This window comes from Lynx rufus, unplaced genomic scaffold (assembly GCF_022079265.1).
Source record: "Lynx rufus isolate CCGP_SWC_20201006 ecotype Redwood Valley unplaced genomic scaffold, mLynRuf1.p SCAF_6, whole genome shotgun sequence".
Taxonomy (NCBI): domain Eukaryota; kingdom Metazoa; phylum Chordata; class Mammalia; order Carnivora; family Felidae; genus Lynx; species Lynx rufus.
Window position 1 is genome coordinate 48,392,993 of NW_025814878.1, and position 15,348 is coordinate 48,408,340.

At 39.2% G+C, this 15,348-nt stretch overlaps 1 protein-coding gene and 1 non-coding gene across 2 annotated transcripts in view; one reads left to right on the top strand and one right to left on the bottom strand.

Annotated features, from left to right (window-relative positions):
* The window catches only part of AFG1L (AFG1 like ATPase), a 201,989-nt gene that overhangs the window by 138,819 nt on the left and 47,822 nt on the right, over positions 1-15,348 (bottom strand). The window contains exon 4 of the mRNA XM_047102407.1: positions 6,372-6,423. Coding sequence (XP_046958363.1) covers positions 6,372-6,423 — 52 coding nt within the window. The remainder of the gene's footprint in view (positions 1-6,371; positions 6,424-15,348) is intronic.
* Positions 7,197-7,334, top strand: LOC124529510 (small nucleolar RNA SNORA70). The gene has a single exon (XR_006966397.1). It is a non-coding gene; the product is annotated as a small nucleolar RNA SNORA70 (small nucleolar RNA).

The following is a 15,348-nucleotide window of genomic DNA, read 5'->3' on the forward strand; positions in this document are numbered from 1 at the left end:
CTAACAAATATGAAAGACCCAGCAGATAATATGTGTAAACATTTGTATCACCTTGGAGCAAGAAAAGCTTGGCAATGTGTACCAAGAAAATGAAAACATTTGAGAGACTATGTGAGAATAACTGGTTCCAGACTTGCCATCCCAATGTAAACTAGAAAACGGGATGAGATACATGAAACTAATGTTTTCAGACACTGGAAAATAACAGTACAAGACTCTGATCCATGACGGAAGGAAAAAACAAGATGAGCCCTAGATCACTTCAGCTTTTGGCTTGGAGGCACCCTCCAGACTGCTGAACAGAACGGAGGAATCCAAGCAAAACACCCACAACTGGCTGAGATGGGTTAAGAGAGATCAGAATTAGGAGTCCCACAGAGGTGAAATTTGCAAGGCAAAGTGCCAGGGAAAAGGAAGCTATGAAAGAGCTCCAGAAATCAACATGAGGGTATTCTTGAGTCTTTGGCTGAATACTAGCTGCTCATGTGTAGGGTGATCCTCTACGATGTGAGGCAAAGAATGGCCACCAGGGAACTGTAAGATGAACAATTTCCAGAGATACTGAACTCATACGACTTGAATGAATGTCCAAAGAATTACGCTGAGAAAGAAAGAAAAAAAAAAAAAAAAAAAGGCCAATCTCGTGAGGTTACCTACTATGCCATTTATGTAACATTTTTGAAATGTCAGAATCTTAGGAATGGAGAACAGATTCGTGGTTTCCAGGACTTAGAAACAATGGGTGACTAGGTATGGTTATAAAATTATGAGCAATACAAGGGACTCTTGCGGTGACAGAATGTGTAGTCCCTTGACTGTGGTGGTGGATACATGAACCACCAGGTGATAAATTATATAGAACTAAATACACACATACATAAATGAGTACAAGTAAAACAAGAAATTTGAATGAGATCAGTGAATTGTATCAATGTCATTCTGTTTGTGATATTTATAGTGTATGTAGTCTTTGTAAAATGTTACCTTTGGGGAGAAATGAGTAACATGTACACAGATACCTCCATTATTACTTCTTACTAGTATATGTGAATCTATTAATTATCTTAATAAAAATTTCAATTAAAAACACCTTCAAATAAATTGAGCTGGCATGTAAGTAACTTAACCCCCTGCCAAAATAAAATTTAACATATAAAAACCATATAATCATCACACTTGAAAAAAACTCAACACGCATTTATGATCAAATCTCTCAGCAAACTAGGAAAAGCAGCATACTTTCAAACACATAAAGGACAAATACAAAAGAAACCTACAATGAAAAGATGCTTGATATCACTAATCATTTGAGAAATGCACGATGAGATACCACTTCACACTCATTGGGGTGACTATTATTTTTTGAAGAAGAAAATAACAGGGCGCCTTAGTGACTCAGTTTGTGAGATTGAGCCCCGCATCCAGCTCCGCCCTGAGCATGGAGCCTGCTTAAGATTCTCTCTCTACCTCTCCATCTGTCCCTCCCCCACTCATGCTTGCATTCTCTCATAAATAAATAAATAAATAAATAAACAAACAAATAAATAAATAAATAAATAAAATTTATATGGAAATGCAAAAGCCATAGAATAGCCAAAACAATCTTGAAAAAGACAAAGTTGGAAGACTCTCACACTATACCACAGGGATGCACCAGCAAGATCCAGGTTGTAGGAAATCCTACCAGACAAATCGGTTTATACATGTATGTATGTAACATTATACATGCATTACGTATGTTGCATATATATGAACAGCCTGAATTTTGCTGATGCATTTCTGTGGTATGATGTGAGACACACACACACTCACACACACACACAAAGACTTAACAATATCACATTGAAAACAGAAACATTTATGATATAATTAGAAATCTGAGTAACTGAATACTTAATGAAATTTAAAATGTTAATATGAAAATGGTATGGCTTATATATACTTAATCTACTTATTTTGTGTTTGTTCTCTTATTAATTTCTACCAATGTCTATTTTTTTCTCTACTTCTAACAGAGACTAGTAAATATACCCAAGTAATTATTAATATTTGACTTTCCTCAGCACCAAAGAGTGTTTAGGGAGAATATGAAGAAAATGTTAAGTTCATGACACTAACAAAAAAAGGAAAGAAACGGTAGCAAAGATCTTTCTAAAATGTAAAATTCCTTACATGTGTCTATGATAAGCACCATTAGATTTAGTATGGGTGGGCAACAGCCTGTGTGTGGTAGAATTTCAGAGATGTTAAAAGATGTCTCTGCCCAGGGGGCACCTGGGTGTCTCAGTCAGTTGAGTGTCCGGCTTCGGCTCCGGTCATGATCTCGCAGTTGACGAGTTCGAGCCCCACGTCGGGCTCTGTGCTGATGGCTCTGAGCCTGGAGCCTGCCTCAGATTCTGTGTGTGTGTCTCTCTCTCCGCCCCTCCCCCGCTCATGCTCTCTCTGTCTCAAAAATAAATAAACATTAAAAAAAAAAAAAAAAAATTTGTCTGCCCCAAATCACCAACTGGCCAGCTGAATCACTACAGTTCTATTTCATATACTAAGTTTCAGTGAAATTCTAACTCTCAGAAGACTCTCTTTAAATGCAAATGTTCTGGACCGGTAACCCATTAATCCAATGGAACCCATTAAAAACTTAAAAAGTAGTGGTGCCTGGTGGCTTAGTCAGTTAAGTGTCTCACCTCGGCTCAGGTCATGATCTTGCAGTTCATGGGTTCAAGCCCCACGTCGAGCTCTGTGCTGACAGCTGGAGCCTGCTTCGGATTCTGTGTCTCCCTCTCTCTGCCCCTCTCCCACTTGTGCTGTGTGTGTGTGTCTCTCTCTCTCTCTAAAATAAATATTTAAAAATTTTAACAAAAACTTAAAAAGTAGTTTAGAATAGTTTAGATTAAAAACAGCTTAGAAATAGTTCAGAAGTTTAGCTAGAAGGCTAGAAGATCCTGGAATAATATGAGTCCAACCAGGTAAGTTTAACTAGTAGAGAAAGCTGTGTCTCATGGAAGATCCAGCATGAGAAATCCTAATGCCCAAAGAGATGAAACAGCAGGAACAAACCCTAGAATGCCAACAGCTCAGAGCCTGAACCCTGATTCAGATTCTGTGTCTCCCTCTCTCTCTGTTCTTCCCCTACTTGCACTGTCTCTCTGTCTCTCAAAAATAAATAAAGATTTAAAAAATTTTTTAAAAAACTGCCTCTACAACCAGAATTATTTTTTCATAGAATAGAATAGAAAATATCAAAATGTACCACATGTAAGGGTAAGTTTTCTTTCATGAAACTATTTTTCAGGGTGTGTGTGTGTACACGTGTGCACACACACACACTCACATGTACGTCAGAATGTAAAAATTTTTTTTACTGTAGGTTATGTTCAAAAAACATTTCTAGAGCCATCACAAGAGTCTGTAAGTTTCGGGTGAGCAAAGACTGTGTCTGCTTTTACTGACCACCACCTTCTGCAGAAACAACACGGTGCCTGGCACACAGCAGACACTTGTCAAGTGAACGCAAGAATGAGGACAGATGTTGAAAAAACGTGGGGAAGAAACCAACAATAAATTTTATCTACCTCACAATTTTGCTTTGGTCTCTGCAGTATCCTAAATAAAACCTTGTATTTTTCTCAAGAGAAGATTCTTATAAAACCTAAAACCCTTTTAAGTTCTAACTTTCAAGCCTATATAGTTATGAAGCCAAAAAGGACTACTCAAGCGCTAGCCCCCCTTCCCCACGGTGCCCTTTTCACAGCCAATCTTCCTGCTAAAGGAGCTGGGGGTGGTGTCCTCCATCACTGCCCCAAGCCCAGAGTTTTGCTTCCCAGCTCCTAATCCTAAAACCAGCCTGCCTTTTGACTGATGAAATTATCAATGTGAAGCAGGTGAGGTTAAACCAGGAGGCAGCAGAAAAGGGACTGATAAATAAAAACCTCCTTTGATTCTCTCCAAATGTACCAGGGAAATCAACAACCCGCCATCACCACTGCAGTCTGCTAGCCAGAGCTGAAACCCAAGAAAGCCAACTGCAGGGTAAGAATGAAGCCACAAAACACTCCTGGGGCGTCAGTTAAGCATCCAACTTCGGCTCAGGTCATGATCTCGCGTTCGTGAGTTTGAGCCCCACATCCAGCTCTGTGCTGACAGCTCAGAGCCTGGAGCTTGCTTCCAAATCTGTGACTCCCTCTCTCTCTGCCCCTCTACCAGTCATACTCTGTCTCTCAAGAAATAAATAAATTTAACATTAATAAAACATTTATATAAATATAACATTTAACATATTTATAAAAAATTTTATTAAAAAAAACACTTCTATTGCAGCTTTTGCCTTCTGCATGAGATGTGCTAATAAGCATTTTATTAGTGAAAATGAATGAAAATTACTGCATCAAATCTACTGGGGCTCCCTGGATTGAGGATCCATCTGAGTCAGTCATCTCCACATGAGTAGAAAGAAGCATGAGTGACAGAGCCTAGGGCAAGTGCAGAAATAAGGAAGGGAAGGGGGTGCTATGACACAGACCTCTCTTTGTCATGAGTCTCTCTGAAACTGAACACCTGTTTCCCAAGTCTAAAAAAAGGAAAATAGTAACAAAAAAGAGCTTGGGAGAGCATTCTGAGGCTATTCTCCCAGCCAGAGAACGCCCTCAAACTGAGAATTGACCTTTTACTACCTGTTTTTGTAAGTATCCTAAACTAAACTGAGTATAGCCACCAAAATGTTCATCTTCCTTCCCATTTTAGAATTCCTTTCTCTTCCCCTCTCTACGCTATAAAGATGTTCTTAACCAAAGGTTGCCACACACCCAGCTCTGTGAACATCCCATGTTATCACATCTTCTCCAATTCCTTCAAGCACTTGGACGAATGACGCTTGTTATACCTCCCTTCAATTTGTTAGCATAGGGCTGTATTTTCCAAACTAAAATGCAGTAACTTTTATAGGTTTTGGGTTTTTTTTTTTAAAAGCCCTTTTGCAGAAGTAGAAACAGTTGTGCTTTACTAACCATCTCCATTTATGGGTAAGTGGTTAAGGTAACAGGAGAAACAAAGATGTTGATTTTAGCAATGACTAAACGTGAAAGTGAAGGTATAGGAAGTAAATGTTCTCCAAAGAGGCAAAGAATAAGAGATGACCACAGAATGAGAACAGTACCCAAAGGTGTAGACACATAAAACTGTGGAATAAATTGCTTTGTAAATAAGCCTTTGGAATAAATTGCTTTCTAAATAAGAAATAAGCATATGCTATTCTTAAAAATACCAATTAGCCAATGAACTAAGAAAAAGAATAGCTTGGGGGCGCCTGGCTGGCTTGGTCAGAAGAGCGTACAACTCTTGATCTTGGGGCTGTGAGTTTAAGCCCCATGGTGAGTGTAGAGATTACTTTAAAATCTAAAAAAAAACAAAAAACAAAAACAAAATAGAATAGCTTGAATTTCTTTGACATTTTCCAAATCTGTAAGCTCCAAGAACTTGATGAATCTTAAAGGACAATCTCTTATCATCCACTTGTTTATGAACTCACCGATTCTTTTTCTTAAACTTGCTAAATCTCTAAGTGTAGAGCAGGTATTTACAGGCATTCATAAACAAATGGGAAGAGGGAGGACCCAGAAAAGAACAGTTGGATCTTTAAGGCACCATAACTACTTATTCAACTCCTAATACTTTTCTGGTCCTAAAATTGTTATTAAGATAAAAACTTTTGCTACCATTTCCTCATAGCACAAATTTGTTATGGCTGTAGGGGAGCTTGAGGTTTATCAGTTGAGGAGCAAACCGATTTTGCTATATGTAAATGTGCATTTTGAGTAAGCCAATAAAAAAAATAATTGATAAGCATTAAGACCAAATAAAATAAGAGCCACCTTTATGACATCAATAAATGTGGGTAAACAGGGAAAGGTTTAGGACCAGGAGAAAAGAACTTGTTTGAAGGAAACAGAAGCCAAATAACAATTTCACCAAGAACAAAGTCAGAAAAGAAGCAGACACTCATTGATTAGTTAAATCTAGAAGGTAAGCAATAGCTCATAAGGTTTCCATGAAAAGGCAAGTCTTTGTGCCCAGTATGTGGATGTGGGAGACCAAGGAAACATAACCACTCATCCATTAAGAATAGGGGTGCCTAGGAGCGCCTGATGGCTCAGTCGGTTAAGCATCCGACTTCAGCTCAGGTCACTTCTCTATGAAAAGTGAAAGTGAAAACTAAGATAGCTCCCACCTCTCCCCTATCCTCTCCTCCTGTTTTACTTTGCCCCATCCTATTCCCTACCTGGTGGCAGACTGAGGGATGGAAATGGAAATATCCCTGGGCTAAAGCTGGGAAATTTCCTGTTTGGACCACTCAAAACTTATTTTAGCACACTTACCAACATCTCCATAAACATACAGGCCCCTTGGAGGTTTGCTCCTTGAAAACAGCTGTAAATTAAGAACAAATTATAAATCTCTAACATGGAAATAATTAAATATCACCATATACACAGTGTTCCTAACTATAACATATAGGACTAAAACAGGCTATTATACATAATGAGTACAAAAAACTTGATGTAAAAGCTATGAAGCCCAACTTCCATTTTAATGTAGGAGGCAAGAACCACAGCAGCCCAGGGCAAGGGCTGAAGTCACACAACTGGAGTTTACATCCCTTACGTCATTTAATAACTATGCCGTCTTCCCCAAGTGGGCTCCCCAAACAATGACAGCCTAGCTCATTCCCAGCTAGCAAGAGAGCAGAGGAATTTTTCTGGAGACACTAAATAGTCTACAGAAAAGAAAAAGCCCAAAGCTACTTATGTGTGGACTTTTCCCAAAGAAATACCTGGTCCCTATTAGATCACCTCACAACAGAGCACCACCAATCAACCACCCTCTTATGATGGAGCCTTTGATCAGCTTGTCAGTATCTGAAAAGATGCTAAAATGAATTGACAGCCAAGAATCAATAGAAACGTGAAAAGAAAAATGCCCAAGATGAAAGCTGGAGACCAGAGCAAGAGTACAGAGAGGATAAAAACTCAGAGGAAACAGAGACTACCTAGACAGCAAAAGGAAACTTCAAAATAAAACTGGAATCAGTATAATTAATATGCTGGGGAAAACGAGAAAAGCTTTTAAAACTGTAAAGCAAGAACAAAATGCAATTTTTAAAAAGGAACATTAAGAATGAAATTTAAAATACGGTAGCAGATCTGCAGCCAATTAAGTAAGTAGGCTGTGCTCTTTCCCTGTGGGGGCTCAGTATGCAATGGCTGTGAACAGTAGCCTCCTTGGTAGTGTATGCAGCCTGGTGATTGTATGGGTTGCCCTAAGGGACCTTGGAGACAGCCCTTTCCAGTGGACATTGATGTATGACCTCACCCCATCTCCAACCTAGGCTCCAACTGTAACCAAGCTGCAAAACAAGGAACATGTGATTGAGGCCCCACACAAGGCCAAGTTCAAGTTCTCTGGCTGACAGAAGATGTACATTTCTAAGAAACGGGGATTTACTAAGTTTAATGTGGATGAATTTGAATTCATGGTAGTAGGAAAACAGCTCATCCCAGATGGCTGTGGGGTCAAATACATCCCTAATTATGGCCTCTTGGAAAAAGGGCAGACTCTGCACTCATGAGAAACTTGGCACTGTACCTTCCCTATTCATGACCACCAGTAAACCCTACTGCCTGTCTAAAAAATAAATACATAAATACATAAGTACATAAATACATAAATAAATAAAATATGGTAGCGGAGGGGCACCTGGCTGGCCCAGGCAGTGAAGCATGTGACTCGTAATCTTGGGGTTGTAAATTCAAGCCCCATGTTGGGTGTAAAGATTACTTTAAAAATACAAAGTCTTTAGGGGTGCCTAGGTGGCTTAGTTGGTTAAGCCTCTGACTCTTGATTTGGACTCAGAATATGATTTCATGTTCATGAGATCGAGTCCTGGATCGGGCTCTGTGCTGACAGCTCCAGAGCCTGCTTGGGATTCTCTGACTCCCTCTTTTGCTCTCCCCCTCCACCACTCTCTCTCTCAAAATAAACAAACATTTTTTAAAAAATGAAAATATAATAAATAGCAACAATAATAAATGGAAAATATAAGATTACTGGATTAATTCATCAGGAGGTCCAATGTCTGGCAAAAAAAAGGAATTCCAGAAAGGGAAAATAGAGGGAAAAGAGAGGAGGAAGTTATCTAAGGAATAATACCAAGATTTTTCTCAGATCTGAAGGACTTCATTTCTAGATTTGGGAGGAAAGAGTAAGTGCCCAGCAGAGAGGGAAATAAAACCAATACCAAGTCATAACCCTGAAATTTTACACACCAGGGATAGAGGAAACATTCTACAAATGTCTGAGGTGGCCATTGGGGAGGGTGACAAAGGAGTAGGGTAACAAGTCACAAACAACAGATAAAGACTTGAATAAGATTTGAGGGGCAACGATTTCCAATCTAATCTACCCTAAGTATCCATCAAGTATGAAAATGGAAAATTGACATTGCATACATAGAAGGTCTATTTTTTTTAACATTTACTTATTTTTGAGAGAGAGAGACAGAGTGTGAGCGGGGAAGTGGCAGAGAAAGAGGGAGACACACAATCTGAAGCAGGCTCCAGGCTCCAAGCTGTCAACACAGAACCCGACGTAGGGCTCAAACTCACAAACCATCAGATCATGACCTGAGCCCAAGTCAGACACTTAACTGATTGAGCCACCCAGGTGCCCCCATACATAGCGGGTCTTAATAATATCCCCCTAACAGAAATAGGAACCCCTGGACTCCAGGAAAGACAAAGGATCCTGTGAAGGAAGCCCTGGTGAGATAGAGAGTTGCTCCAGAAGCAGAGACACAAGCAGATGAAGAAGGCAATCAAGTCCAGATCAAAATAGGAGGATGGAGGTCTCCAAGGAAGAAACAAAATGCAACTTCTCTTTGCCTGATACTACTGTCAACCCAAATAACCATACTAAATTTTGTTCCACTTAGAAAAGTAACCTTTGAACTCTGCAAATTTCTAGACACCTGTGCAAAAAACCAAGGTAAGCAAGAGCAGAGAGAATTCAGGAAGGGTAAAAACGGAAAGAGGCAAAAGTTATGCCTCTTAGAACAAACCAGAGCAGTCAGGATTTTGGCTGAGAACATACTCAAAGGCTAGATACAATCTAGTACATAATGGCTGTTGTTTTTTAGTCTGTGAGTTCACTCCAACATGTCTTAGAAACTTTTCTTGCTTTTCTGCCCCTCTCAGCCTTCTCTATAAATCCAGCCCCTGACTCTAGCATGCCCCTTCCCCACCATTTAGGCAAAAGGATGTTCTTTGCTTTGATTTTGCCAGCTGACTGCATTCCCTGTGTTCCTCTGCACATTAACTCTCAATCTATTCTTAAATCTCAGCTGAAAACAGATTCCATTCCTGCCAAAACCTCTTAATTTGTTTTGTTTTAAGATCTTATACGAGCCATTCTTGTACACTGGTTATGCTATTTTCAACTTGCCAGAAAAAAGCATTATGCTCTTAAATAATTTTAGAACAGCTTCAAATTGGAAAGCTTACATAGAACTTCATAATCTCTAAGTATAGTCTATGTATTAGAAATCTTTTGAAGGGCGCCTGGATGGCTCAGTCAATTAAGCGACAGACTCTTGATTTCGGCTCAGGTCATGATCTCATGGTTTGTGAGACAGAGCCCCCATCTGGCTCTGTGCTGACAGCATGGCGTTTGCTTAGGAGTCTCTTTCCCCACCCCCCTCTCCCTGCCCCTCCTCCATCTACCCTCTCTCTCAAAATAAATTTTAAAAAATCTTTTGAAAGCAATGTTCTGTATTAGGTAACTCCAAGGGTCATAGCAATTCATAATTCTTCATAACACACTTTGCGGGAATAGTCTAGGGTCTCTAACGCTATCCACATGAGATCACCAATATATGCTAAATAAATGAAGTTCGAGGCAAAAACTTAAAGATTGGGAGGAAAAGATGACACAGAGAGAACTCAATGCTGCCAAAAAAAAACCAGCATTTGGTCCTATCTTCTGTTTTACCCACTCAAACTCAACATATTTTGGAAAAAAACATTTTGGCAAATGTTATATTACACTATATATTACATACATATTTTTAAATTATATAATATGTATTACATATACATATTATATTATAATTATAACATGTTAGATACCATCTACCTAAACAAAATATACTCCAAGTATTTTCACTTTTCACTTTTTCAATTTTCTCCTAATATACTTTCAGTCATCCAAAAATTACTGAAATTATTTCAAGGGATTTAAAAATCTATATATTTTTTTAAGGTTTTTTTAAATTTGTATTCATTTTGACAGAGAGCATGTGCACAGCGGAGGGGCAGAGAGAGAGGGAGAGGGAGAATCCCAAGCAGGCTCCTTACCGCCAGCACAGAGCCCAACGTGGGGCTTGAACCCACGAACCGGGAGATCATGACCTCAGCCCAAAGCAAAAGCCGGATGTTCAACCAACTAAGCCACCCAGGCACCCCGAAAAATCTATAGTTCGGGGCACCTGGATGGTTCAGTCAGTAGAGCGTGTGACTCTTGATCTTGGAGTTGTAAGTTTGAGCCCCAAGTAGAGATAGGGTGTAGAGATTACTTAAAATCTTAAAAAAAAATAAAAATAAAAAGATAAAAATCTGTATTTTAAGGGGAAAATCAGAATCAAATGGTGAACAGTAAGACTATTTAGAAGACTATAAAATGGGTCCTAAAGAAGTTTTAAAATTCCTTATTTATAGTAGTGAATTCACAGAAAGTAAGGTTCACAATTTTCTTCAAAATGACTTAGACAGAAACCCACATCATTTACATGCTCCTAATTTACATTTTCTCACAATTTACCCTATTTTTCAGTTCCATTAAATTTCCTTTATGATGCTTTAATTTTTCTAAGTTTATTTTGAGACCACAGCATGAGTAGGGGAGGAGCGGGGGGTGGGGGGGGTGGGGGGGTGTTGCGGAGACAGAAAGAGAAAGACAGAATCCCAAGCAGTGTCCATGCTCTCAGCACAGACTCTGAAGTGGGGCTCCAACCCACGAACCTTCAGATCATGACCTGACCTCAGACTCTTAACCGACCTAGCCACCCAAGCACCCCTATAGTGTTTTAATTTCTATCATTTGTTCTTAGGTCTCAGAAAACTCCACCCTGCTATCATTCTTAGGTGCTGATATTCTCCATTTGCTCCCCTCCCCCAACCATCTCCTTCCTCCAGCTCTGCACCCCAGGAGGCTAACCTTGCTGGCTGGCTGCTAGCTGGCGTTAGCCCCTGTGACATACTACTTCAGGAGATGGAAGAGAGGGAGGAAAGAAAAATCAGACCATTCCTTCCTGTTTCCTCCTGGCTTCATTGCTATGTCTCTGGCAGAGCTGGATCCCTTCAGGACCATCAGTCAGGCCCTCATGCCACAGCTCCAGCCCACTCCAGGCTCCTCCTTACATTCTCCATCTCGTTTGCTGTCTTAGGCCTGATTAAGTCATGACTAAGTCATCTTGATTCAGTCTTTATTTCAAACATCTGCTGTGAACGGTTTCCTGCCAGGACTCTGATACGCGCCCTATCCTTTAAATGCATACACTTAACACTAAACAAAGGCCTGAAACTCTGAAGATGAACAAGTTTCATTAGTGACCAGTTGTAAGTTTTGCTATGTTACTTGTATCTTCAGAAATTCATAAAGCAGGATGACGACACCTTCTCCACTGGGCTTTTGATAAATCTCCAATGACTCTGTATTATAGACTGTGCAGATGGTAAGTTTAAAGATGATGTTGTGGGGAGCGCACCTGGGTGGCTCAGTCGGTTGAGCTCTGACTTCAATTCGGGTCATGATCTCACGGTTCATGAGTTTGAGCCCCGTTCATGAGTTTGAGCCCCGCACTGCACTCTCCACTGACAGTGCAGGGCCTGCTTCGGATCCTCTCTCTCCCTTTCTCTCTGCCCCTCCCCTCCCTCCCTCCCTCTCTCTCTCAAAAATAAAATAAACATTAAATTTAAAAAAAAAAATAAAAAATAGGGGCACCTGGGTGGCTCAGTTGGTTAAGCATCCGACTTCGGCTCAGGCCATGATCTCATGCTTTGTGGGTTCGAGCCCCACGTCAGGCTCTGTGCTGCCAGCTCAGAGCCTGGAGCCTGCTTCAGAGTCTGTGTTTCCCTCTCCCTCTGTCCCTCTCCTTGCTCATGTTCTGTCTCTTTCTGTCTCTCAAAAATAAATAAATGTTAACAAAAAAATTTTTTTTAATTAAAAATAAATAAAGATGATGTTGAAAGATAGTGGTAACCTATCATCTGCCTGTACTAAGCATAAAAGAGCAGAAGAATACTGGAAATGAGCCCCAAAAGGCTGGGTAAAAATGCTGGTTCTGCTACTTATTAGTTTTGTGACCCTGGATAAGACTTATCAACTCAACAGCCTGCTGTTTCCTTATCTACTGAGAACAGGGCAGAGCACAGGGCGTTCCCACTAATTGCAAGGTCCATTCCCTCATGCTCAAGACTGCAAACTTTAAGTTTTACGGATGTCTGTTTCCATCAAAGCCTATGCACCAAAAAAAAAAAAAAAAAAGAAAGAAAGAAACATCGTATCATTTGAGACATCTCTAAGATCTGAACACCAATGTGCACTCAAGCTATTTTATATCTATGTAAAACCCTATGTTCAACAAATAAAGAATATATTCAGGAACATGTAGCCCAATTTCAAATATAGTCAATATGCTAAGCCATGAAGGAAACCTCAATAAATTCCAAAGAATCACTTTAGTCCAACCATAATGAAATAAAATTAAAAATAAATGATGGAAGGATAGCTAAAAATAGAAAATCAACCTTCCCATCATGTTCACCCAGCCTTCGGAATATTGCTGAAACAGTCTGAAATCTCTTTAGAGTGCAGCTTCTTGCCAGTCCCTTCATATTGCCAGCAATTCCATTTCTCTGGTTAGTTCACTCTCTGTTTCTGCAGTGCTTCTCTGGAACCTTCTCAGCTCTCTTCAAGCCGAACTACACCTCCCCCATCCTTTCAGCAGATGTCTCCTACTTCTCCTTAGAGAGAAAACAGAAGGCATTGAGGTGGAACTCTTTCAACTTCCTATATGAAATTGCAATCCCACCCATATCGGCCACCCATCCTTTCCTCTCTCCCTCCTGTGACAAAGTAAGAGGATTCCTCTTCCTATGCAATGTTCTCTCAATTTCTGGATCTCAGTCCTCACCCCCACCCCCACCACCTTTTCAGGAACCATGACCACCAAATTAAATGTTTCACTTCTCCTGTAATCCTTTTCATCAACATCTTTATAAAGGCCTTCCTGTGAATTCATTTTTACAATCTTTAAGTGTAATGTCTTACAAAGCAAGACATAAACCCAAAAACTATAATGGAAAAGGCAGAAAGACTTAAAGCAGTGAAATTAACCATTTCTGCTTGGGGGAAAAAAATGCTAACAGTAAAAGACAAGGAAAAAATCTTGCAATATTTATTAGAGACAAGAATTTATTTCCTTAGTAAACAGAGTTTTTATAAATCAGTAAGAAAAACAAATACAAATGGCTTAAACATTTGAAAGAGTACTTCTCATTCACGATAAAAGTGGTGTGATTTAATATAACAATGAAATATTGCCATGACAAAAATCTAGAAGTCTGAGGGAATACGGTGTTGTCAAAAATGTAGGAAGACAAGGAAGGCTCATAAACTGGTAAGAATATGAACTGCTATAATCTTTTTTTTTTTTCATAGCACAGTGAATTTTAACGTACTCCCATTTGGGGAGGTCACACTGCACACTTTTGGAGACACCCCATAGATGTCCAGCTTTCCATTTCTGGGCATTTATCCAAAGGAAATGAAAACACTAACTCAGAAAGATATCTGCACCTCCATGTTCACTGTGGCACTATTTACATGTGCCAAGACATGACAACAACCTAAGGGTATATGAATCGATGAACAGATAAAGAAAATGTGGTGTATATTTACAATGGGATATTAGGCATAAAAAAAGAAGGAAATCTTGCCATTTGTGACAACATGAATGGACGCTGAGGGCATCAAGCTAAGTGAAATAAATCAAGCAGAAAAAGACATGTACTGGGGTGCCCGGCTGGCCCAGTTGGAGGAGCATGCAAGTCTTGATCCTGGGATTGTGAGTTTGAGCCCCACGTTGGGTTTAGAGATTCCTTAAAATAAATAAACTTAGGGGCACCTGGGTGGCTCAGTCAGTTGAGTATCCGACTTTGGCTCAGGTTGTGATCTTGCAGTTCATGAGCTCAAGCCCATCGTTGGGCTTGCTGCTTTCAGTGCATAGCCTGCTTCTGATCTTCTGTCCCTCTCTTCCTCTGTCCCTCCCCTGCTCACACACTGTCTCTCAAAAAATAAAGAAAGCATTAAAAATACTTAAAAATAAATAAACTTCAAAAAATAAAAGAAAAAGATATATACTGAATGATACCACTCACTTATCTGTGGAATCTAAAAAACAAAACAAAACAAAAAATCTCACAGAACTCTCTAGTCACAGAGCATTCTTAAGTTTAGGAGACCTGCTGTAATAACTTAAATCAAAAGGGAGGATTAGGAAAAGCAGGTGTTAAAAGAGTGTCTTTAAAATTTTTCAAAACAATACAGCTAAACTGCCAACTGTCCAATGAAAAATGTGCTGATAGCACCAATGTTTGGGGTCCTGCCTGTGATGTACTCCAAACTGCTAAATTCAGTAGAAACTTATGTTTTGAAGTTTATATACAGTATATAAAAGCCCATTTACACCCATAGAATCTTTTGAACATGGGGCTTACATTGTAAGAAGTAAATATCCAATCATTACTCTACCAAAATTTTATGAGACATAATCAAATTCAAAGTGTGAATCCAAACACACACAGAGTTAAAAGGATATTTAGGGGACAACTGAAGAAATTTTAACATGGGCTTCATATTTAGGGTTACCAGAGAAAATACAGGATGGCCAGTTAAATATGAGTTTCAGATTAACATCAAATATTTTTTTAGTATATATTATGTCCCAAATATTACAAGAGACATACATACACTAAAGAACTATTATTTATCTGAAATTTACATTTAACCAGACATCCTGTATTTTTATTTGCTAAATCAGGCAACCCTATTTTAAATAATACTATTATACCAGTGTTAAATTTCTTGGGTATGATACTGGTAATATAGTTATTCAGGAGAATATCCTTGTTAGGAAATACATAATGATGTTTTTAAGGGTCAAGGGTTATTATGTTGCATCTTTCAGGTAATTAAAGAAAAAACAAAAAGAAAAAAACATATAATTTAGAGAGAAAAAAA